The sequence below is a fragment of the Protopterus annectens genome, chromosome 3.part0, assembly GCF_019279795.1.
Source record: "Protopterus annectens isolate FY-2018-M chromosome 3.part0, PAN1.0, whole genome shotgun sequence".
In the NCBI taxonomy this organism is placed as follows: Eukaryota; Metazoa; Chordata; order Ceratodontiformes; family Protopteridae; genus Protopterus; species Protopterus annectens.
In genome coordinates, this window is record NC_056731.1 from 1864590863 (window position 1) to 1864616347 (window position 25485).

Below are 25485 nucleotides of genomic sequence, written 5' to 3' on the forward strand. Positions count from 1 at the left end.
AATGCCAAGAAGTTTTGGAAAAGGGACCACTTCTATAGCAGTGTTGGTTTGGCTTAGGACTTTGAAAGCATTTTTGTCATAAGAGAAAGCCCTGGAGGGAGGGAAAAGTAATATTTTAGATTTATTTGAGTTGAGAGAGAGAGATGGTTTTGATGCATCCAGTTCTCAGTGGTAGAAAATGCTATTTGGGTTTTAGTCAGTAGTTCAGGAAGGTTAGAGGTGTCACAGACTAATGCTGAGTCATCAGCATATTGGATAACTGTTGTGTCACCGATGACAGTGTGAAGGGTATTAATGAAGATGTTGAAAAGCATGGGTCTGAGGATGGACCCCTTGGGAACGCCGGTGGGTGTTGGTAAGAAGGAGGAGGTAGAGTTCTTCCATCTGACAGCTTGAGATCTGTCTGATAGGTAACTGGATAACCAGGATAAAGTATTAGGGGAGAGACTAAGGTTGACAAGATGAAAGAGAAGGTGTTTGTGGGAAATGGTGTCAAATGCTTAAAGGAGATCTAGGAGTACTGTGGATACTAGTAGTCCAGAATCTCGGGCTCGATTGACTGTTTCTAGGAAGGACAGTAGGGCAGTTATGGTGCTGTGGCCGGGGCGGAAGCTGTGTTAGGTGGGTGTTAAGAGCTGATTCTGGGTTAAGAAAGGCATAAGTTGGTGGTGGACACATTTTTCTAGAACTTTGGATATTGGAGAGAATAGGGCAATGGGGCAGAAATTGGAAATATTGGTGTTTTTGCCTCCTTTGTGAAGAGGAAGAATGTAGGCTGAGCACCAGAGTTTGGGTACGTATGACTCTTTTAAGGATCTGTTTATTAGGATACTGATTGGGAGAGCAATACCATCAGCAGCACATTTGAGGAAGGAGGAGGGTATGTTGTCAGGGGCATTGGAGCATGGCTTTAGTTTGGATATGAGCCTTTTTATAATAATGGTTGAAACTGGTTTGAGCTGCAAATTAAGGGGACAGTTATTAGGGCTGTTAGGTGGTGAAGAATGAGAGTTGTGTGGATTGTTGTTCGGGAACGTTTTGGTTAGGTTAGCTACGGATTCTGTAAAGAATGAGTTGAAATGTGAACTCAGTTCAATGTCAGTTATACTTGGGTCAGGGCAGGGATTATTCCTGGACTGTGGATGGAGAAGGGAATTAACTGATTTCCAGAATTGTTTTGGGTTCTTATTATTGTTGGACTGAAGCCTATTGTAGTAGTTTTTTTTTTGTCCATGGTGATTAGTTTTTTTTACATGGTTGCGGAATTGGGTGTATTGGAGCAAGGTAGTAGGCATTTTATTTTTCTGGTAAAGCTTAAAGGATTTGTCCCAGTAGTACATGATTTGTTTTGTTTCTTTGGACAGCCAAGTATCAGAATTAGCTTTGACTCGTTTGTTTCTTAGAGGGGCAAGGGAGTTAAGAGTATTTAGGAAGACAGAGTTGAAATGTTCTACAGCTTTGTCAAGAGGAAGAGTATTTAGGATTTGCCAATTAATTTGTTTAAAAATGTTCGAGACAGTTGTAGGGTTGAAGTTGCTAAGATTACGAGTGGGAATGTAATGATGTTGATATTGGGTGGAGTTAGCTGAGCGATGAATGAAAGCAGGGAGATGGTCACTGAAGGTGTCTGAGATAGTGCCAGAGTGAATTATTTTGTTTGGATGGGAGACTAGGATCCAGTCTATGATGGATCCTGGGGGGTGAATTTTGTTAGGACGGGTGGTTGAATGGATTACTTGGGTGAAGTTGTAGAGGTTAATGGATAGGGAGGGAGGAGTGTTGATTTTATTCCAATCAATATTAACGTCGCCTAGAATGTAAGTTTCATACTTTATTTCAGTTGAGGCCCAATAAAGAATATTTTCAAGGGTAAAGATGTTGTCGCCTGGGGAGATATATAGGGAAATAATGCAGAATTTCTTATGTTTATTCAATTATAGGAGACCTGCTGTTAGTTCAGTATTTTTGAATTGTGAAGTTGGGATTTGAAGAGGGATTAAGGAAAGATGGTTAGAGTAGATTAGAGCAGAGCCGCCACCTTTTTGATTTAATCGGTCATTTCTGTGGATATGGAAACCAGGAGGTAAGATTTCAGAGTCCGCGATATGGGGTTTTAGCCAGGTTTTGGAGAAGGCTAAGGTGTCACGTTGGTTGTGGTTAATCCAAGCTTGTACTTGGTGTACTTTGTTATTAAGGCTCTGGGCACTGATAGTGAAGAACTTAAGAGGGTTGTGAGAAAAGGCAAAGGAAGAAGGGGAAGGAGGGAAAGGGTTGTATGTAGTGGGAGAAGTAGGGGGTGGGGGGGAAGGAGTTGTTTGTAGTGAGACAAGGGCTGGGGTTGGGATGGATATCTCCAGATAAGGCTAGGACATTACAAGAAATAACTTTTAGCCTTTTGGGTTTGTATAATAGGAAGCTGTTTGGGGCTAGCAGTAGTTTATTTGTAAAGGTTTTTGTTGTGGTGAAGTGTTTGGGATAGAAAAGGTACAGTACGTTAGGTGGAATAAGAGAAGAGGGTATGGAGTGGAAGTGAGTGCATAAAAGTGGTTGCAGGTGAGTGTAAGGGATAGTTTGCGCAGAAGGTAGGCATGGGGGTGCTTTGGAAGAGTAAGAAGTAGCATAATAAAGAGGAATTAGGGAGCAAGGGACCTGGACAGTATAGAGGATTGGGGAGGGCATGTTTAGAATGGGGGGTATTGAAGGGAGTATTATAGTGGAAGTGAACTGGCTTATTGAGGAGGAGAGGTATGGAAGTAGAAGGGGTTATATTAATTTACAAGGAGGAGACTAAGAGTAGAGAGGGGTATGGGATAGTGGAGTTGGAGGAGTAAGAGTGGGTGGGGTAATAAGGAGAGGACTATGATTAGTTAATTGATATGGGTGGGAGGAGTATGGGACGAATAAATGTAGAGGTGCTGGGGGCGGGTGGAATTTGGGGGCAGGGTAGGGGAGTGGAGTGATATTAAGTATTATTGGACTTCTTTGTTCAAATATAGGGATTTAGCAGATATACTTGACAAAAATTAAAATTTTTCATTCAGATGGGGTAAAAATATAAAAAACATGTTAGTGCATGCTAGATTTATAAGACCTAGAATAGGTCTGAGTTAGAATCCTGACTTTTTGGGAACATATCCATGTACTAAATGTATAACATATGTTAATATACAAGTAGGACATTTCAGTGTATTAATGAAATATATTTTCAACCTAATGCTAAGTTTTCATGTAATACAGAAAGTATTGTGTATGCATTAAGATGCCCATGTGAAATGTTCTATATAGGTGAAAGTAAAAGGGCATTCAAAATCAGGAACATGTCAGAGACATCAGAAATGAGAAAACAGAGAGTCCACTTGCAATGCATTTAAAAAAAAATCACAATAGTAGCCCACAAGGCTTATTAGGAACAGTTTTGGAACATACTCCTAGTACACAATATAAAGTAATGTAAAGAAAAAAACTTCTAAATAAAGAAACTCTTTTTATATTGAAATATAGCACTTTAGCCCCTAGGGGCATTAATATAGAATGCAACTGGAAAGTTTTTATATGAATTTTTTATTTAAAATGTTTTAATTAGTTAATTAATGATTGATTTATTGATAAATTGATTTATATTATTGTATAAATATGTGCTGCATTTTCTGTGTATGTATGCATTCTCCTTAGAAGGCTACTGCTAGAGATTGAGGTTGGATTAAATAGTTATTGTGAAAGATCCTGGTTTTTGGTAATTTATATTTTGGATTTTACTTTTGTTTTTTTATTTTATTTGTTGTGAAGTTTATCAATGTTGCCTGAGTGGGGGATTGTGGTAAAGTCCTTGGCTAAGTCTAGGTAGGCCATATGCACAGATATGCCCTCGTCTAGGGCTTTGGTGACTGTCTCAAAGAAGTCCACCAAGTTTAACAGGCATGATCATCCCTTGACAAAGCGAAACTCCGAGATCGCACTCCACAGAACAAAATGGCAAACATACCACTACGTGCTTCATAACTGCCTGTTGTAACCTTAGTCATGTTCACTTCTAATTTGCTATACTACAACATAACTCATCTTAGTGTAGTGAAGTGCGATTTTGGAGTTGATATATTTAAGTAGCAGGGCGTGTGTGGGGGGGCAAGCGGGTGTGCCCCCTCCCTCCCGCTTATAGTTGAAGAGTAATATATTTCTGTATGTACTTGTGTTGGAATATAGTAAGTGTTAGTGTCCTGTGTTTTTCTGATATTACAAGATTCAGTATTTTGCGATTTCAGCATTTTGAACTTTCAACATTATGGTTTCAGGATTTTGGGCTTTCGAGATTTAGAAGTGAACCCATATATATATATATATATATATATATATATCTATATCTACTAAATACTAATGTGTTTTTATTTCTCCTGACTGTAACTAGTATTTACTAATGTCATGAACCTGTCTAATTTTGACTGCCAAAGTATTAACAGTAATGGCATACTTGTATTTGACTGCATTGCTATGTCTCACCTTCGTTCTCTGTTATATTGTCCTTATTGCTATGTTTTATTATGTATACCCCGGAGCTTTTCTCCCTGGGCCTCGGCTGAAAATGGACATGAATCCAGTCGGACTATCCCAGTCAACAAATGTAATACAAAAAATAAAAAAATAAATACACACACACACATACATATATACATTCATATATATGCAAATATAGTAGAAACTCCCTAACCTGAACCACGTCAACCATGTCTGAACACGAAGAGCGGCAAATGAGATCTGGTTTAATGTAAGGTTTGAGGGATTATGGGTAAGGGAAGGAGCCTGAGCTATGGATCTTAAGTCTGAAAAGCACCTGAAGTTAGATTTGATTCCCAATTGTTGTGGAATTTGTGGAATGGACGAAAAAGACAACATCAGATTCTTTATTTTTCAACTCAAGTTTATTAAGTATATTAAACTTGAGTTTTTTTTTTTTTTTTTTACAATTTTTGTATGTAAACCTGTTACCATAACAAAGAAGAAAAATCAGTTTAGTACTTCTTGGTATGCTTCAGGAACCTTCACTTGCAGGCCTAATGTACTAGTAAATCTGTAAAACTCAAGTGCACCAAACTTGAATATTGAAACCTTTAAGCTGCATTTGAAACTAAAAATGGGCCAAAGAAACTGATATTTTTTTGATGTTTTTTTTTTTTTTTTTTAATTCCAAGACTGCACAGCTACTTATTATGAAGTCAATCCAAGCTCAAAGAACTCTACGTCTCTAAAAGGTCATAATAATATACTTGCTAATTTGGCAGAACGCCAGAACAAGTTTTTAAACTCTCTAAAATCACAAAGTTTCTGACATTAGTAGTGGTGACAACAGCATAGTATGCTGGAGGTCTTGGGTTCGAGTCCCATATGATTCTGTCAGTGTCTAAGTAGAGGGCCTTTTCTGTACTTGTGTGCATGTGTTTGTAAACTGAATCCTGATCCATACAAGAACAAATGTACTGAAGAGATAAAATGTAACTCAGAAAAGATCACCTACGATTGTTGCAGGATGTGTCTTACAGTAATAAATCTTAATATGGCTTTTATAAAGGAAGCAGACATAAATACTCTTGTTTACATGTACAAGATAACAACTGAAAAGTAAAATAAGCAGTACTTTCTAACCTTTAGTGACTTCCACATTTTTTTTTGTGCCAGCAAGGGTGCTGTAAATCTTCCTAATCAGCTCCATGTTGTTAAGGAGGGAGTTAAAACCATTGAAGTACGAAAAGCTGACTTGGCGAGCTGTCGTACCTCCAGCAGCCTTTGGCAAAAAAAAAAAAAAAAAGTAATTAAACACTGTACTTTTGAAAAATATCAGTATGACAATGGAAGCATTAAAAACTCAACAAGAAAGATAAAGGAACCACCTTTAATAAGCAAGTCAAGACAACCACACAAAACTGCAAATCTAAAACTCCTTAAAGTGCTGTAGTATACAGAATATTATAAATAATGTGCCTTCTGATCGATACTTCCTAACCCGCTACAGACAGTATACCGAGTATCAGCATTATAAATAATGTGTGTTCTGATCAATAATTCCTAAACTGTTGTAGTATACCAAGTATCAGTATTACAAATAATGTGCCTTCTGATAGATACTTCCTAACCTGCTGTAGTATACAGAGTATCAGTATTATAAATAATGTGCCTTCTGATCGATACTTCCTAACCTGCTGTAGTATACAGAGTTATCGGTATTATAAATAATGTGCCTTCTGATCGATACTTCCTAACCTGCTGTAGTATACAGAGTATCAATACTACAAATAATGTGCCTCCTGATGGATGTACATGCTTCAGTTTACAGTGATATTGGAGGTAATGACAGTGTTTTATTTGCTAAGAATATCACTCTGGATATAGAATGATAATTAATGTAAGCTAAACAGCAGAATAAGCAAGCACTGAAATAGCATATATACAGGAAAAGCAATATTCAAAAAAAAAAAGATAAGTATACGAGGTTAAAAACTTTTATTTAGTTAGTATTTCTGGTAACTCTTGTGCCACAAGTCTTATTTCGGCTGCCCTTCACATATTGTTACAGCCATAAGAGACAACACTTCAGTGCCCCAGCTGGTGCTCCCTTAATGATGGTAATGCCCTTCGCATATTGTTACAGCCATAAGAGACAACACTTCAGTGCCCCAGCTGGTGCTCTCTTAATGATGGTAATGCCCTTCGCAAAGAGGCCCTCAGCTTGACATGTATGAGCAGTCTATTCCAGAGTATGGGGAGTCTCTGTGTCAGGAACCTATCCTTCCACCATGTTTTGTTCATTGTGATGACCAGGTTTAGATCCCTGGAGCGTGTGACTCTGAGGGATTGGGATTTCTTTAAGTGTAGCATGTCCAACAGCACTGGGTTTGACATGGCATTGTATGTTTAGCAGAGATCGCCTCTGAGTAGGCGATATGCGAGAAAGTATAGCTGGAGTGTTTTTAGATGGTCAGCATAGGGCATCTGCTTTAGGCCTGTGATTCTTTTAGTGAGGTATTTCTGTGGCCTTTCCAGTTGTTGCAGGTGTCTTATGAGGTACATACCAAATGGGGCATTGTACTCTATAATGGGTCTAATGAGGGATGAGTACAGTGGGACAATGACCTCCTTTTTTCTGGATAAAAAGCTCTTAGTGATGAGGTGTGCCACATACAAGGATTTCCTGACTGTTGCGGCTATGTGTTTATCGAAGGTGAGACCACTGTCCACCTGTGTCCCTAAGTCTCTTATCACACTTTCGGTGTTTAGTGTACTGCCACTTATGTGGTAATTCATGGGTACATGGTTTTTCCCAAAGGGGATAAAGTATAGTTGTGTACACTTACTATAAATGTAGATGTTCAAGTGTATTCACTGTTGCAGTCATTACATTTAGGTAATCTGCTGGCAGGTTGCCTTCAGTCGGCCTGAATAACAAAGTCTTGGGTCGTGCTTCGATTGCTGTCTCCTCTTCCATGACGTCAGGTCATCAGGGGTATAAAACATGCAGTCGATGCCATTTTAATCAGTTTTTTCTTGCCCCAGATGTCAAGTGCCCCCCAAATGGGGAGCAAAAATATATAAATAAACTGTAAATATATAAATGCACCTTAGAAACATAAAATTTACCTTCAACTAAAAGCAAATACACCACAAAGGCTTTGAGTATAGTGAAGGAAAGAAAAGGTATAGAATGGGGGATGGCGGGTGGGTAACCCGGACTGCAACAGTGAATACACTCGAACATCTACATTTATGGTAAGTGTACACAACTGTACTATGTTCTTCGTGTTTCACTGTTGCAGTCATTACATTTGGGTAGAATCCCAAAGCTATGGATGGGAGGATGGAACTAAACAGCATTAGGAGCAGCAATAAGGCCCTGCAGGACTGCAGTGGCAAACACTGCCCTGGATTTAGAGAAGAGAGGTAAATGATAATGCTTTGTGAACGTATGAACAGAGCTCCAAGTAGCAGCTTCTAGAATGTCTTTGGTTGGGACCCCTCTGAGAAAAGCTGCTGAAGTAGAGGCAGCCCTGGTGGAATGGGATCTGATCCCCTTGGGCACAGGTTTACCATGGTGCAAATAGCAGAAACAAATGCAATGGCTTATCCATTTAGAGATAGTCTGCTTTGATATAGCTTTCCCCTCTGATCCTGCAGCAAATGCTATCAGTAGTTGCTCAGACTTTCTTAGAGATTTTGTCCTGTTTAAGCAGAATCTTAGTTGTCTGTGTACATCCAATGAATGCATAATCCGCTCCCCCTTGTTCGGCGGATTTGGGAAAAATGTATTATAAATAATGTGCCTTCTGATCAATACTCCCTAACCTGCTGTAGTATACCGAGTATCAGTATTATAAATAATGTGCCTTCTGATCGATACTTCCTAAGTCGCTGTAATATACCGAGTATCAGTAGTATAAATAATGTACTCTCTGCTCGATACTTCCTAACCCACTGTAGTATACAGAGTATCAATACTACAAATAATGTGCCTCCTGATGGATGTACATGCTTCAGTTTACAGTGATATGGGAGGTAATGACAGTGTTTTATTTGCTAAGAATATCACTCTGGATATAGAATGATAATTAATGTAAGCTAAACAGCAGAATAAGCAAGCACTGAAATAGCATATATACAGGAAAAGCAATATTCAAAAAAAAAATATATAAGTATACGAGGTTAAAAACTTTTATTTAGTTAGTATTTCTGGTAACTCTTGTGCTACAAGTCTTACTTCGGCTGCCCTTCACATATTGTTACAGCCATAAGAGACAACACTTCAGTGCCCCAGCTGGTGCTCCCTTAATGATGGTAATGCCCTTCGCATATTGTTACAGCCATAAGAGACAACACTTCAGTGTCCCAGCTGGTGCTCTCTTAATGATGGTAATGCCCTTCGCATATTGTTACAGCCATAAGAGACAACACTTCAGTGCCCCAGCTGGTGCTCCCTTAATGTTGGTAATGCCCTACACATATGGTTACAGCCATAAGAGACACTTCAGTGCCCCAGCTGGTGCTCCCTTAATGATGGTAATGCCCTTCATATAATGTTACAGCCATAAGAGACAACACTTCAGTGCCCGAGATGGTGCTCCCTTAATGATGGTAATGCCCTTCGCATATTGTTACAGCCATAAGAGACAACACTTCAGTGCCTCAGCTGGTGCTCCATTAATGATGGTAATGCCCTACACATATTGTTACAGCCATAAGAGACACTTCAGTGCCCCAGCTGGTGCTCCCTTAATGATGGTAATGCCCTTCATAAACTGTTACTGCCATAAGAGACAACACTTCAGTGCCCCAGCTGGGTCTCCCTTAATGATGGTAATGCCCTTCACATATTGTTACAGCCATAAGAGACACGTCAGTGCCCCAGCTGGTGCTCCCTTAATTATGGTAATGCCCTTCATATACTGTTACTGCCATAAGAGACAACACTTCAGTGCCCCAGCTGGTGCTCCCTTAATGATGGTAATGCCCTTCATATAGTGTTACAGCCATAAGAGACAACACGTCAGTGCCCCAGCTGGTGCTCCCTTAATTATGGTAATGCCCTACACATATTGTTACAGCCATAAGAGACACTTCAGTGTCCCAGCTGGTGCTCCCTTAATGATGGTAATGCCCTTCATATACTGTTACTGCCATAAGAGACAACATTTCAGTGCCTCAGCTGGTGCTCCCTTAATGATGGTAATGCCCTTCACATATTACTACAGCCATAAGAGACAACACTTCAGTGCCCCAGATGGTGCTCCCTTAATGATGGTAATGCCCTTCATATAGTGTTACAGCCATGAGACAACATTTCAGTGCCCCAGCTGGTGCTCTCTTAATGATAGTAATGCCCTTCACATATTGTTACAGCCATAAGAGACACTTCAGTGCCCCAGCTGGTGTTCCCTTAATGATGGTAATGCCCTTCACATATTGTTACAGCCATAAGCTACAACACTTCAGTGTCCCAGCTGGTGCTCCCTTAATGATGGTAATGCCCTTCGCATATTGTTACAGCCATAAGAGACAACACTTCAGTGCCTCAGCTGGTGCTCCATTAATGATGGTAATGCCCTACACATATTATTACAGCCATAAGAGACAACACTTCAGTGCCCCAGCTGGTGCTCCCTTAATGATGGTAATGCCCTACACATATTGTTACAGCCATAAGAGACAACACTTCAGTGCCCCAGCTGGTGCTCCCTTAATGATGGTAATGCCTTTCGCATATTGTTACAGCCATAAGAGACAACACTTCAGTCTCCCAGCTGGTGCTCCCTTAATGATGGTAATGCCCTTCACATATTGTTACAGCCATAAGAGACACTTCAGTGCCCCAGCTGGTGCTCCCTTAATGATGGTAATGCCCTTCATATAATGTTACAGCCATAAGAGTCAACACTTCAGTGCCCCAGCTGGTGCTCCCTTAATGATGGTAATGCCCTTCACATATTGTTACAGCCATAAGAGACAACACTTTAGTGCCCCAGCTGGTACTGCTAAATGATGGTAATGCCCTTCACATATTGTTACAGCCATAAGAGACAACACTTTAGTGCCCCAGCTGGTGCTCCCTTAATGATGGTAATGCCCTTCACATATTGTTACAGCCATAAGAGACAACACTTCAGTGTCCCAGCTGGTGCTCCCTTAATGATGGTAATGACAGCTACAGGCTTTTTTTCCCTTATCTACTTCTTTCCTTCTGCCGACACAATAAGTACAAACCCAATTCAAGACAGTCTTGCTGTGCTCTATATACTTATAGTCTGCCTTGGACTGTAGCCAGGTAGTAGTATCCACACACTCTCAACCCAGCATAAGGAAATCTGTGGACCACTGTTCAATCCCCCCCCCCCCCACACACACACGCACGCACACATAATAATCTGGTGTTCTGGCATCTGGTTAATTAAAGCAACTCATGTAGCTGGCATCATAGACGAAATTGTTCTATTTAGAATGCTACCATGTCAAACTAAAAACTTGAAGTTAGCCACTCTTAAACAAGTTCTGGTTGATATGTGGGAAGAAATGACCAGTGGTATTTATTATTTAAGAACAGGAGATGGTTTTAAGCTTTTGAAGCTGACCCTGACCTGTGACTGCTACTATTTTGAGACTCAGTGAGGTGCAGTGGCTCTTGAATAGCTTGCCCCTTTTGTACATTCAACTTTGGAAGCTCACCGAGAAGGCCCCCCCCCCTAGACTGTTAAGACTTCTGTTACCCTCTCTTTTGTATCTTCCCACTGTTTAGTGCACACTATAATACATACAGTATCAATCCATTGTCTTACATCCTGCATTTAAATTCACAAACATCTGGGTAAGCCTACCAATCACTGGTAGCCTACAAGCCACATCTCATGAATCAACTTGGGATTAGTGCTTCTGCTTATCTCCTGGTGACAAGAGTAGAGGGGCATTACATTTTAGCCTTCCTAGGGGATACCAATCACAGGAAACCTAAAAGCTGTTTTTTTAGGAGACAGCTTGGGATGAGTGCTACAATCCTGGTGGGAGGAGGAGCACAGGAACACTGATTCCTTCCTGTCTCCGATTGGGCAGTGTGTATGGGACTTCCCTGTCTAGACTGGTTTTGGACTGTTGTGTAGCTAAGCTTTCTTGCACCGAATTGCTGTATGTGCTATCCAGGGCATAAACCAGTAGAAGGTACAACAATCTCACAGACCCAAACAACATTTAGCATGAGACTGCTGACCATGAACATCCTGTCACCTGCTTCTTAGGAACCACCCTGGATTAGTGCTGCTGTTTTGCAGGAGCAGAAGGGCATGGGTGCCTAGCAGAGTGTAGCTGCAGTGATACCAGCACTAGTGGTAGCTACATAATAGCCAATAGGGAAATCACCACTATTTACAATTCTTAGCAAATCTGACTCTGTCTTTACCAAGGCTGCTAGATTAGCCACAGTTAAACCTAACTTCACATTATCACTCTAAATACCTCATCTGTAAATTTTCAGGGTCTTCTGTAATAATCTCCCTCAACCCCTGAGTACTAGGACGAGCCCCTGTCCTTCACCCTGTACCAACTGATAGTACAATATTTAAGAAACATAGAGGCAAATCACTCACATCACGTCACTATAGGTAAGCATCATATATCACTATACCATATCAGTAACACCACACCACAAAGCCAATAAATAGAAGTTATGTCTTACCATAACGGTCCAGCTGTGTTGTTTATCTTCGTTCATTCATTATGATGGGGTTATTGGTTCCGTCCTCAGAACCGAGGTGGCCTTATACCAAGCTCACGTCAGCAAAAAAACTCTCGAACCAAGATCCTACCCACAATGCTCTGCTCCTTGTTACCTCAGATCGAGTTTGCAAGTTGACAGACAAAATTAGAGGCTACCTCTAGTCAGAACAGACCTACAAGAATGGAAGAAGGACCATATGAAATCCACCAGGAACCTCCGGAGGGGGACAGAGGGTGGGAAGTAATGAAAGAACGATGATCAACAACACCGATGGAACGTTATGGTAAGACATAACTTCTTTATCTGATGTTGTTAATCTTCGTTCATAGGTTGGTACTAGGCTATCGACCCTAGGGCCTATACAAGCCTAGGCATAACAATTCCCTGGCTATTTCTTCAAAGAATATTTACTTCCCTGGTCCCCTGACTAGCAGGGCGACTGACGTGATCCCCGGGGTGAATTTCCCATCTCCCATCCAGTCATCAAGGTTCCTTTTGAAGAGGACCAAAGAGGCCCTCAGCTTGACATGTATGAGCAGTCTATTCCAGAGTATGGGGAGTCTCTGTGTCAGGAACCTATCCCTCCACCATGTTTTGTTCATTGTGATGACCAGGTTTAGATCCCTGGAGCATGTGACTCTGAGGGATTGGGATTTCTTTAAGTGTAGCATGTCCAACAGCACTGGGTTTGACATGGCATTGTATGTTTAGCAGAGATCGCCTCTGAGTAGGCGATATGCGAGAAAGTATAGCTGGAGTGTTTTTAGATGGTCAGCATAGGGCATCTGCTTTAGGCCTGTGATTCTTTTAGTGAGGTATTTCTGTGGCCTTTCCAGTTGTTGCAGGTGTCTTATGAGGTACATACCAAATGGGGCATTGTACTCTATAATGGGTCTAATGAGGGATGAGTACAGTGGGACAATGACCTCCATTTTTCTGGATAAAAAGCTCTTAGTGATGAGGTGTGCCACATACAAGGATTTCCTGACTGTTGCGGCTATGTGTTTATCGAAGGTGAGACCACTGTCCACCTGTGTCCCTAAGTCTCTTATCACACTTTCGGTGTTTAGTGTACTGCCACTTATGTGGTAATTCATGGGTACATGGTTTTCCCCAAAGGGGATAAAGTATAGTTGTGTACACTTACTATAAATGTAGATGTTCAAGTGTATTCACTGTTGCAGTCATTACATTTAGGTAATCTGCTGGCAGGTTGCCTTCAGTCGGCCTGAATAACAAAGTCTTGGGTCGTGCTTCGATTGCTGTCTCCTCTTCCATGACATCAGGTCATCAGGGGTATAAAACATGCAGCCGACGCCATTTTAATCAGTTTTTTCTTGCCCCAGATGTCAAAAATATATAAATAAACTGTAAATATATAAATGCACCTTAGAAACATAAAATTTACCTTCAACTAAAAGCAAATACACCACAAAGGCTTTTGAGTATAGTGAAGGAAAGAAAAGGTATAGAATGGGGGATGGCGGGTAACTGACTGCAACAGTGAATACACTCGAACATCTACATTTATGGTAAGTGTACACAACTGTACTATGTTCTTCGTGTTTCACTGTTGCAGTCATTACATTTGGGTAGAATCCCAAAGCTATGGATGGGAGGATGGAACTAAACAGCATTAGGAGCAGCAATAAGGCCCTGCAGGACTGCAGTGGCAAACACTGCCCTGGATTTAGAGAAGAGAGGTAAATGATAATGCTTTGTGAACGTATGAACAGAGCTCCAAGTAGCAGCTTCTAGAATGTCTTTGGTTGGAACCCTCTGAGAACAGCTGCTGAAGTAGAGGCAGCCCTGGTGGAATGGGATCTGATCCCCTTGGGCACAGGTTTACCATGGTGCAAATAGCAGAAACAAATGCAATGGCTTATCCATTTAGAGATAGTCTGCTTTGATATAGCTTTCCCCTCTGATCCTGCAGCAAATGCTATCAGTAGTTGCTCAAACTTTCTTAGAGATTTTGTCCTGTTTAAGCAGAATCTTAGTTGTCTGTGTACATCCAATGAATGCATACTCCGCTCCCCCTTGTTCGGCGGATTTGGGAAAAATGTTGGCAGGTGAATGGTCTGGTTAAGAGCCACACTGGATACCACCTTAGGCATAAAAGAAGGATTGGTCCTGAGGGCCACCCTGTCCAGGTAAAATATAATGAAAGGCTCCACTGCCATGACAGCCTGTAGTTCTGAAACCCTTCTAGCTGAAGTGACTGCCAAAAGGAAAGCGGTCTTCCAAGACAGAAATTTTATATCTGCAGTAGTTGCTGGTTCAAAAGGAGGCAGGGTGAGTTTTTCCAGCACAAAATTAAGGTCCCATGCAGGAATTGGTGTTCTCCTGGGAGGCCTTAAATTTTTGGCCCCTCTGAGATACTGTTTTGGCAGTGGATGAGAAAAGAGGGGAGGCTCTGTGTTGTAATGAGCTGAGATGGAAGAAGCATGGATTTTTATTGAAGAAAAAGATAGGCCCTTGTCAAGCATCGCAGTTAAGTATTGCAAAATCTGAGAAATATTGGGCTTTGCTGTGTCTATTCCGTGTTCTTGGTTCCAAGCGCAGAATCTCTTCCATTTATCAGCATAAGATTTTCTAGTACTAGGCCTTCTGGCTTACAAAATGACATCCATCACAGGTTTACTGAGAGATGTGTTTTCAATAATTAGTTGATTAGCCATGCTGCAAGATTCAGAGTTTGGAGCTGAGTGTGCAGAATTTGATAGTTCTGTTGAGACAGTAGATGAGGTGTTTGAGGCAAGTACCACGGAGGAAGGTGTGACATATTCCTTAGAAGCGGGTACCCGTGTTGGCGAGGCCAATCAGGAGCAATTAGAATAATTTTTGTTTTTTCCTGTCGGACTTTTAGTAGGACCTTGGAGAGTACAGGCAGAGGGGGAAAGGCATAGACTGATAGGTTTTTCCAGCTGAAGGATAGAGCATCCACTTTCGATGCTTTTTTGTGATGAGTTCTTGTGCAGAATTTGTCCAACTGATAGTTTTGGGGAGTGGCAAAAAGATCTATGTCTGGGCTTCCCCATTTCTGTGTTAACATGATGAAGATTTGTGGATCCAGTTTTCATTTGTGCGGGTCCATAAGATTTCTTCTTAGGTCGTCTGCCAGAGTATTTTGCTTTCCTGGCAGAAATTGAGCTTGAAGATGTATTTGGTAAGTCAAGACTGTGTTTTACAAGGCCATGGCTAGTCTGCAAAGGTGATAGGAATGGGTACCCCCCTGCTTGTTTATGTACCACATAACTGTGGTGTTGTCCGTCTTTATCAGTAGTTGTCCTGGATGAAGTAAGTCCTTGAAGGCTGTCAGAGCATTCTGAACAGCTAGCATTTCTTTCTGGTTGATATGCAGATGCATTTGGTTTGGGCTCCATTTGCCCTGAATGCATCTCCCTGCCAGGTGGGCCTCCAAGCATAGTCTGATGCGTCTGTAGTTAGGGTTTGGGTGGCAGTTGGTAGGGTGAATGACAGTCCCTTGTTTTGGTGACATGTCTCTGCCCACCAAAGAAACTCCTGTTGTAGGCAGGGAATGAGAGGAATCATTGTTTCCAGGCTGTGACAATGTTGACACCATAAACTTTTTAGGTACCACTGAAGTTTCCTCATATGCAGTCTCACATATGGAATTAGTAGAATGCAGGATGTCATGAACTCAAAGCCTGCAGAATTTGTCTTGCAGATAACTGGGTTTTTGTTGCCATTTGTTTGAAGCATGTTGACAATTGCATTTGTTTGTCTGGCGTGAGGTAAGCCATCTGGCCAGTTGTATTCAAGCTTGCACCCAGGAATGTAATTATTTGAGAGGGTACCAGTTGTGATTTCTTTTTGTTTATGGTGTACCCTAGGCATGCTAGAAGCCTTTTTACAAACGCCAGATGTTGAAGAAGAGTGTCCTCGTCTTCTGCCTGAATGAGACAATCGTCCAGATAAGGATAAATTTGAATGTTTCTTTGTCTGCAGAATGCAATTACTGGTGCCAGGCACTTTGTAAAGACCCTGGGTGCAGTAGATAAGCCAAACGGCAATGCAGAAAATTGATAATGCAAAAAACCTGCTTTGAAGCGGAGGTATCTTCTGCAAGATTCCCTTATTGGGATATGCAGGTATGCCTCTTTTAAGTCTACAGTTACTAACCAAGCATTCTTGCCTAGCATAGGCAGTAGCTGTTGTAAAGTCAGCATTTTGAAATTTTTTATGTCCAGGAACGTGTTCAGAATCGTTAAGTCCAGTATTGGACGCCATGAATTGTCTTCTCTGGGTACCAGGAAAAGTCTTGAATAAACTCCTTGTCCTTTTTCCTTTTCTTGTACCGGTTGAATAGCCCCCATATCCATGAGGGAAATGACTTGTTTCTGGGCCTCTGCCCACTGGTTTTGTGGCTGATCCTGCCATCCGTTTGGAATTGGCAAAGTATGGAAATGGAATCTGTACCCCTGGGATACTATGTTTAATACCCACTTGTCCTGGGTAATTAACTGCCAATTTTGAGCATGAAGTGCTAGTTTTCCCTCCAAGGGGTCTGCCAAAAGATAAGTGCTTGGAGATGGTAGAGGAAAGTCATTGAGACTGCTTACTGTAGGGTTGTGCTTTGTTACCTCCAGATTTGGAGGTGGAGGCACCCCATTGCTTTGACCTGTAAGATCCCTGTGATTGATATCTGGAGCCTTTTGAGCGCCTGGGTTTGCCCTGAGTAGCTCTGTTGGACACAGGAAAGGACCAATTTTTAGTAGGCCAGTGCCTACTGAACCTGGGTGGCTGCACCTGCAAGAAATATTTAACAGTTTGCATAGATTTAGCTTTGTCTTCCATTTTCTTTAAAACCTCTTCTGAGTATCATGCTGCAAAGGAGCATCCAACAATTTAGCTTTAACATGATCAGGCAGATTTTGCTCTCTGAGCCAGGCATGCCTTCTTATCACAGATCCAGTAATGGAGGCCCTACAAGAGGCCTCCAAGGAATCAAAACCACATTGCAAAGTATGCTTTCCAACCTGTTCTGCTGAATGCAATAAATCCTGTAACTCTATTTCCCACACAATCAGAAATCATCATCATTTTCTGTTTCAGTAAGCCCATATAATTGGATAATGCCAGCAGATTACCCAAATGTAATGACTGCAACAGTGAAACACGAAGAACATCTATATATTTCTTGGCATTGAGCTTGAGTCCATGGCTCTGGCACCAAGCATCTGTTTCTGTAAGGCCCTTTTGTAGAATATCCACATCCTTTGGGGATTCAATAATGGCTCCCAGTTTGCAGTCATCTGCGGGAACTTTGTTAGCCAGAGTCTGTTAGTGCTGGCCTGCACTTCAGAGCAGTAGATGCCAAACAAGAGCTGTCCCAGGACTGAACCCTGAGGTACTCTGCTTGTCACTTGTCTGGAGCTGGATTTTGAGTAAGCTACTTTTACAATGTGGATTCTGTCAGTAAGCCAGTTGACAATCCTTCAAGTGATGTAGGGATTAATGCCCAGCTTAGTAAGTTTATCTATGAATCCAGAGTGGGGGATGGTGTTGAAGCCCTTGGTGAGGTCCAGATAGGCTGTGGACCACCTTACCCTCGTCCACAGCTCTGGAGACTGATTTGAAGATGTCAGTCAGGTTGAGGAGATGGGATCGGCCTTTTACGAAATCAAACTGGTGGGGTCCAGTGTTTGAAGGTTGCCAATGTCTTTGTTTATAAGTTCCATGATAATGCGTTCCATGGCTTTGCAGATCAGGCTCATCAGACTGATGGGACGGTAGTTTCCGGGATCCAAGATGGATCCCCCCTTGTGGAGTGGGATAAGTGTAGCTGTGCACCACTCAGTGGGCACGAAGCCTGAAATGAGGCTACGATTAAACATGACACTTAGGTGAGGTGCCAGTTCATTTTGTAGTTCATTGAAGGTTGCCAATGTCTTTGTTTACAAGTTCCATTTCTGAATGCATTATTATATAATAACTGCCTGTTGTTGTCTTCATGCTTACCCTAGAATGTCTGCTTTTCTCTTTTCCTAGTTGAACTCTACAGTTCCCTACAAAACGGTGTCTACAGGACTGCAATCAGTTTCTCTCAACATTTAAACAGAGTAGGTTACACACAAAACGCATTTGTTAAGCTTTCACTTACAGTGCTTTGTAATTAAGCGGGTCACCATATTGGTCAGCCATAGGGCTCTTTGTTTCTACTTGAGTGGTTGCCTCCTTCCCCTGTAACTGCAGTAAATTGACTCTTACATTAGAGCTGTAATACTTACCTTAAGCTTTAGGACACCTTAGGAAACCTTGTAAACGGCAATAGCCCCGCTACGCTCGGGCTCTCTTCGCTCCCCTCCCTGCCCCCAATTCCCTCCCGCCCCAGTACCTCTAAATTTATAGTACTATAGCCACTCCCCCACTTTCTAGATCCTATCTGCTGTCATCTGGGATAATTCCACCCACCCCTATTCTACTACCTACATTTAATAGCACCTATTAGCTTTCATCTGGCATTCTCCCATCCCCCTTCCAGTACCTTTACCTCACCACTCTATCTTCTGGTGTTGCATCACCAGGTAAAACAGTTCCTTCACTCACTAGCTGAATCACATATAACAATATACTTCTCTTTACTACCCCTCTTGTTCACACCATACCTCCTTACCTTGTATGAAAACCAGTTTCTTACGGGATTTCAGGTCCCAAAAGGCCATACTATCACCCCAGCTGTAAATCCTTCCACCTTCAACCATACTTACAGTAGCAGATCCTATCCAACATCTTGTTCAGTCTATCAACATCTCAACCCCAGGCACATTAGCTCTAGATCCAAACACTACCACAAACTAATAAACAAATTCCTGAAGTTCATCACCAAGTATAGACTCAACCTAATACTTGGTGGTGATATTCACCCCAACCCTGGCCCACTCACTTCAGACACACATACCCCCTCTACTTGTAATCTAAGCTACAAACCTACAATTAATAGGCCAACTAACTCTCTCCTAGTCGGTCATCTCAATATTAGAAGCATTAATAACAAGGTACATGAATTGCATGCACTTCTGGATATCCACTCCCCTGAGATTCTCTGTTTATCTGAAACCTGGTTAAAACCTAACACTAAAGACAATGAAGTGTTACCACCTGGGTACAACATACACATGCTGGATCGTGCTTCGAGGAAGGGGGGTGGGGTAGCTGTACTCTATAAATCTGAGTTGAATGTCACCATAGATGTAATACAAACTCCTCAGATTAATAACTCTGAGATTCTTGCCACCAAATTGCAACTTAATAAAAATAAATGCATTAATATCATCTGTATGTACATTCCCCCAGGTAACAATATATCTACATTTGAAGATATCCTGCACTGGTTATCATGTCACTACCCCCAAGAAACCCTACTACTTGGACACTTTAACATAGACTGGGGCACCTGTTCCTTAGAATCCCCAACCACCCATATTAACCTGCATGCATTTACACAAATCATATCCACCCCTACCAGGATAGGTAAACCCAACCAAAAAGAAAGTATACTTGACTGGGTACTCATAAACAGTCATCCCCAACTGTACACCTCTGGTACCCTCCTTAATGGCCTAAGCGATCACCTTCTCACATATGTAATTAAGCAAAAAACCATTAATTCCCAACAACCCTTGCTCAGAAAGGTTACAAACAATAAAAACTTTGACCCCAATCCCTGCTGCTACTATTGATAAAACCCCTGAAGATGTTTCTGATAGTTTTAACCAATTCTTTACTGAGACAATTCAAGCCCTAGCTAGCCAACTACCTCCTAGCTCCCCTGGTCCTGAAAGTAGCACCCCTAGAAACCTACTCGCTTTCAGCTTCCAACCAGTCGCCACTTCACTTATCCGTACCTTGATCATAAAATTAAAACCCACTACACTTTCTGCTGATCAACTCCCTGCCGAGTACCTACAAAAATCAGCTGATGCTATTGCTTACCCTGTCTCAATACTAATCAATCGAACCATAGTAGAAGCTAAAATTCCCACCATCTGGAAAATATCCTATGTAATCCCACTTCACAAAGGAGGCAGCTCTACTGAATTCTCCAATTATAGGCCAATAGCTATACTCTCTCCACTTGCAAAGATTATGGAAAAATGTATTCATAGACAACTCATGCACCACCTAATCCAAAATCGCCTTATGGCAGACACTCAGCATGGCTTCCGTCCTCATCACAGCACTATTTCAGCCCTCCTAGCCTTTACTAACACCATAAACCATAATCGCAACAATAATTATATATATCCTCAGCCCTCTTTTTGGATCTTTCCAAGGCATTCGATATGGTTGATCACCAACTTTTAATCCACACCCTGCAAACATTCTGTCTAGATACTGGAGCCCTCCAATGGTTTCAATCCTACCTGAATGGTCGACAGCAGGCTGTCCTCTGGCAGAACAAACTCTCTAACCTTCTACCTAACACCCTCGGAGTACCACAAGGCTCTATACTAGGGCCCTTGCTGTTCTCCATCTTCATTAACGACCTTTATACTGTCATCCCAAAAGTCAGCTGTATCCAATATGCTGATGACTCTACTCTGATTTGCTCAGCCACATCTTCAGTAGAGTTATGGTCAGCTACCCAGACCACCTTTAATACAATAGAAAACTGGCTTTCTGAACATCGTCTGATCCTAAATCCCAAAAAAACTAAAATGCTGTTATTTTCACCAACACGTAGGTCTACCGCTTTCACCTTTACCATAAAAGCAAATGATGGCACAATAATCTCCCCTGACCCATCTACAAAACTATTAGGTGTCATCATAGACAATAATCTCAAATTTGACCTACATGTTAATCAAACTATCAAAACCATCAATAAAAAACTAGGGTCACTTTACAGAATAAAAGCCTTCCTAACCCCTCCAGCTAAAATTGCCATAGCTCGCTCTCACCTTCTTTCAACCCTTCTGTATGCACACCCTCTACTCGAATTTGAACAAGACTGTCCTTAACAAACTCTCAATTTGCTAGAACCACATTGCCAGGTTTGCCACTGGGCTGCCTTTTAGGACACCACATTGCATCAATCTAAATCAGCTTGGTTGGCTTGAACTACCTAGCCTAATCCAGTATAACCAACTGATTATGGCCTATAAAATCTTCTATAATCCGGACAATACTCCTGCACTTAAAAATATTATCACCCCCTATAACAATCCTAGACCGCTTCGATCCTCTAACAAACTACTAATTCAGACTAGCAAAATTAATAACACAGCCGGTGATTCTCTCTTTGCAAACTGTGTAAGTAGATCCTGGAACTCTCTTCCAGCTGATATTACCTTACCTTCCACCTTAGGTCAATTTAAAACTAGACTCAAACAACATTTGTCATTTAACTGGCTATGTCAATGTATCAAGCCAGGCTAACTCGAATGTGTAAAAATCTGTTAACCAGTTTGTCTTGTGCTCAGGACTAACTGTAACCTGTGGAACTTGTTTAACTTGCTTACTTATGTAATCTCTGTAAATAGTCTGTTTGTAATATGTAATGCTGGTATTATGTAATGCTGTATCTGCTTACCCTTGGAGCTTTTCTCCCCAGGCCTCCGCTGAAAATGGACATGCATCCAGTCGGACTATCCTGGTCAACAAATGTAAAATAAAAAAAAAATAAATAAAAAATATAGTACACAGCCCGGGATGTCGTCTGGTCCCATGGATGCTGTATTCTTAGCTTTGGAGAGTGCGTTTTTTACCTGTGTGGCCATGAGTACTGGAATTTGGCAATCTTTTGCTATTGAGATGGGCCCTTTAGGAGGTGAGAGGGGGGTGAAGCTGGCACTGAATTGATCTGCCAGGATACTGGCAATATCCTTAGGATCAGTATATTTAATGTCATTCTGTTGTAGCTCAGGGAAGATCGGAGCATTGCCATTTAGATTCTTGACATAACTATAGAATGACTTGTGGTTGTCCTTGGAATCTTTGGCAATTTTATTTTTGTAACTAGCTTTGGAGGATTTTAGGAGGGATCTCAGGTTCTCACTGAGGCTGGTAAGGGAGTTTTTTGCATCCTGGGATTTTCCTCTTTTCCTTACAGTGGGACAGAGTCCCCGGCTACCTATATCCCTGGCCGGCCCTCATGGAAGGACATTCCTGAGTACCATGGAACCAAAAGAAGCTCTTCCTCTGGAGGCCAAATCCAATTTGTAATGAAGAATAATGGTATGAGGTTTGACCCAAGTCGCAGCTGAGCAAATATCATCGAGGGAAGCCTTATCATGGAAAGCTGTTGAAGTTGCCATTGACCTTGCAGAATGTGCTTTCACTTGGTGAGGCAAGATGATGTTCTTGTTGTAGATAAAGGTAATGCAACTTCTCAACCATGAAACCAATGTAACTTTAGAAACAGGACGACCTAGTCTTGGTCCAGAAAAAGCCAGAAATAGTTGGTCTGATTTATGAGTAGATTTTGTTATGTCCAAATAAAAACGGATTTGCCTGTGAACATCTAGGGAGTGCAGGCAATGCTCTCCCTTGTTAGAATGATTAGGAAAAAATACTGGGAGGTCAACAGACTGGTTGATAGACCGCTCTGACACCACTTTCGGTAAGAAGGAAGAACTAGTTCTTAGTGAGACTCTATCCTTATGGGAAATAAGGTAGGGACGTTTGATGCATAAGGCTTGAAGTTCTGACAAATGTCTGGCCGATGTGATAGCAACCAGAAACAAGGTTTTCCAAGAGATGTATGTTAAATCACATGAAGATGCAGGTTCAAAGGGGGGTGCTGTTAGGGTGTGCAGAACCAAAGCCAGGTCCCAAGGTTGTACTGGATCTCTAAAGGGAGATTTTAGGTGAAAAATACCCTTCAAGAAAGTCTTACAGAGTCTGTGTGACATGAATGAACAGTCCTGGAAGCCAATGTGGAAATTAGAAATGGCAGCTAAATGAACATGAACCACAGAGGCTGATACCCCAGATTGAAAGAGATCTGTCAAATAATCTAATACCACCAAAACTGGGGGTGAAAAGGGGTCCAACTGTTTGCTTGAAGCCCATATGGTAAATCTTTTCCATTTGCTGAGATAGCTTAGTCTGATGGATGATTTATGAAATGCAATAAGAATATTGCGCACCGGGGAGGAGAGGTTATCCTGGCTGGCAATCACTGGAAGTGGAGAAACCAAGCTGTTAGGTTTGTTAGATTGGGGTGGGTCAGACCCTGCGGATGGAAGATCAACCTCAGAGTTGGATTGAGAATCCATGGTCGATCTAGCAAGTGAGGCCAGAGGAAGGGGAAACAAACTTGTCATGGCCAATATGATGCAATGAGGAATTACTTTGCTCTTCAACTAACATGCATTTTTCAAAAATTGGGAAATGAGGGGTAGAGGAGGGTAAGCATAAAGTAGACCCGAGGGCCAAGCGTGGACTAGAACGTCTCTCGGTGACTGTCCCAGAGGGGGGATCAGGGCAAAGTAGTTGCTGCACTTGTAGTTGATTGGGGAGGGGAATAGATTGCAGCAAGGCTGGCCCCAGGGGTTGAAAATTTTTGCCGCTATCACAGGACTGAGGGACCACTCGTGAGGTTGTAGAATCCACCTGCTCAAGCTGTCCGCTATCACGTTGGAGCTCCCGGGAATGTGCATTGCAATTAGAAAGTGGTTGGAAGCTATTGCCCATTGCCATATTCTCAAGGCCTCTTGGCATAACGGAAAAGATCTGGTGCCCCCTTGCTTGTTGATTTACCACACTAGTGATTGGATAGCAATAGTCCCTGACGGAAGGATCAAGTGAAATGCTTGCAACACTAGTAGCACCGCCCAGAGTTCCAGGACATTGATATGCAAATGAGCCTCTGTATCTGACCAGGTGTCTTACAGGTTCATAGGTAGGTACTAGGCTATCTGCCCGAAGGCAAAATTTATAAGCCTAGCTGGAATGTGTTGGCTTTCGCCGCCTCCTTAGATTAGTTCCCTGTGCCTCTGTCCAGCAGAGCCATTGAAGTGATCCCTTAGGTAAACTTTCTGTTTCCCATCCACTCGTCAAGGTTTCTCTTGAAGAGAGTTAGTGAGGAACTCTGCCTAATGTAGATTGGAATCTTGTTCCAGAGCATGGGAAGTCTCAGGGACAGGAATCTATCCTATTTATTGTTGTGGTGAGGTTTAGATCCCTGGAGTGTGTGGCTCGAGGGGATATGTCTTTTTTTTACATGCAGCATGTCCATTAATTCTGGGTTGGACATGGCCTTGTATGTCAGGCAGAGATCACCTCTGAGTAGGCAGTATGCAACCGAGTACAGCTGGAGTTTCTTCAGTCGAGCTGCATAGGGCATCTGCCTGAGGCCAGTGATCCTCTTGGTGAAGTACTTCTGTGGTCTTTCCAGTTGTTGCAGGTGTCTTGTAAGGTACATCCCAAATGGGACATTGTACTCTATGATGGGTATGATGAGTGATGCATACAGGGGCCCAATGACCTCTTTCGATCTGGATGCAAACCCTTTTGTGATTAGGTGGGCCACACAGAAGGATTTTCTAACCACTTTGGCAATGTGATTATCAAAGGAGAGGTTACTATCTACTTGGGTCCCCAGATTCCTTATTACGTCTTCCGTATTTAGGGGGCTACCACCTATGTGGTAGTTTGTGGGTACTTTGTTTTTTCCAAAGGGGATGACTATGCACTTTTTGGCATTTAGCTTGAGGCCATGGTTTTGACACCAGGTATCTGTCTTCGTGAGACCCTTTTGGAGGATGTTTGTGTCAGCCGGAGAGTCAATTATAGCCCCTAGTTTGCAGTAGTCTGTGGACTTGGTCAGCCATAGTCCTCCCGTGCTTGCCTGTACCTCTGAGAAGTATATGCCAAACAGGAGGGGTCCTAGGACTGAGCCCTTTTGGACTGAGTTTCCCTCACCCCATCAGGGAGGCATCCGTGGTCACTGTGGCTTTTGGCTGATGGGGGCTGAAGGGGCGTGACCATTGTTGGGGATTTTGAGATGTCCACCAGAGCAAGCCTTGCTTGCATCTCTGAGTTGCACTTATCTAAAAAGAAAAAGGATGTTGTAGAGGGTACCACTGAGTGAGAAGTAGCTACTAAAGAAGTCTCATGTGGATCCTGGCCAGAGGAACAATGGTGATCGAGGCTGCCATCGACCCCAAGAGTTGGAGTACAGACTGAGCAGAAGATTTGTGGTGACAGATTAGCGGCTGAACCTGTTGTCTTACTCTTTGAAGTCTGTGATCTGGAAGAGATGCTGTGCAATTTCT

The 25485-nt window shown here is 42.1% G+C and overlaps 1 protein-coding gene across 2 annotated transcripts in view; it reads right to left on the reverse strand.

The window, feature by feature from the left end:
- SLC25A13 (solute carrier family 25 member 13) overlaps nt 1-25485 on the reverse strand; it is a 1915284-nt gene that overhangs the window by 653119 nt on the left and 1236680 nt on the right. For both annotated transcript variants that reach the window (XM_044065927.1, XM_044065926.1), the window contains exon 7: nt 5635-5773. In XM_044065927.1, coding sequence (XP_043921862.1) covers nt 5635-5773 — 139 coding nt within the window. The remainder of the gene's footprint in view (nt 1-5634; nt 5774-25485) is intronic.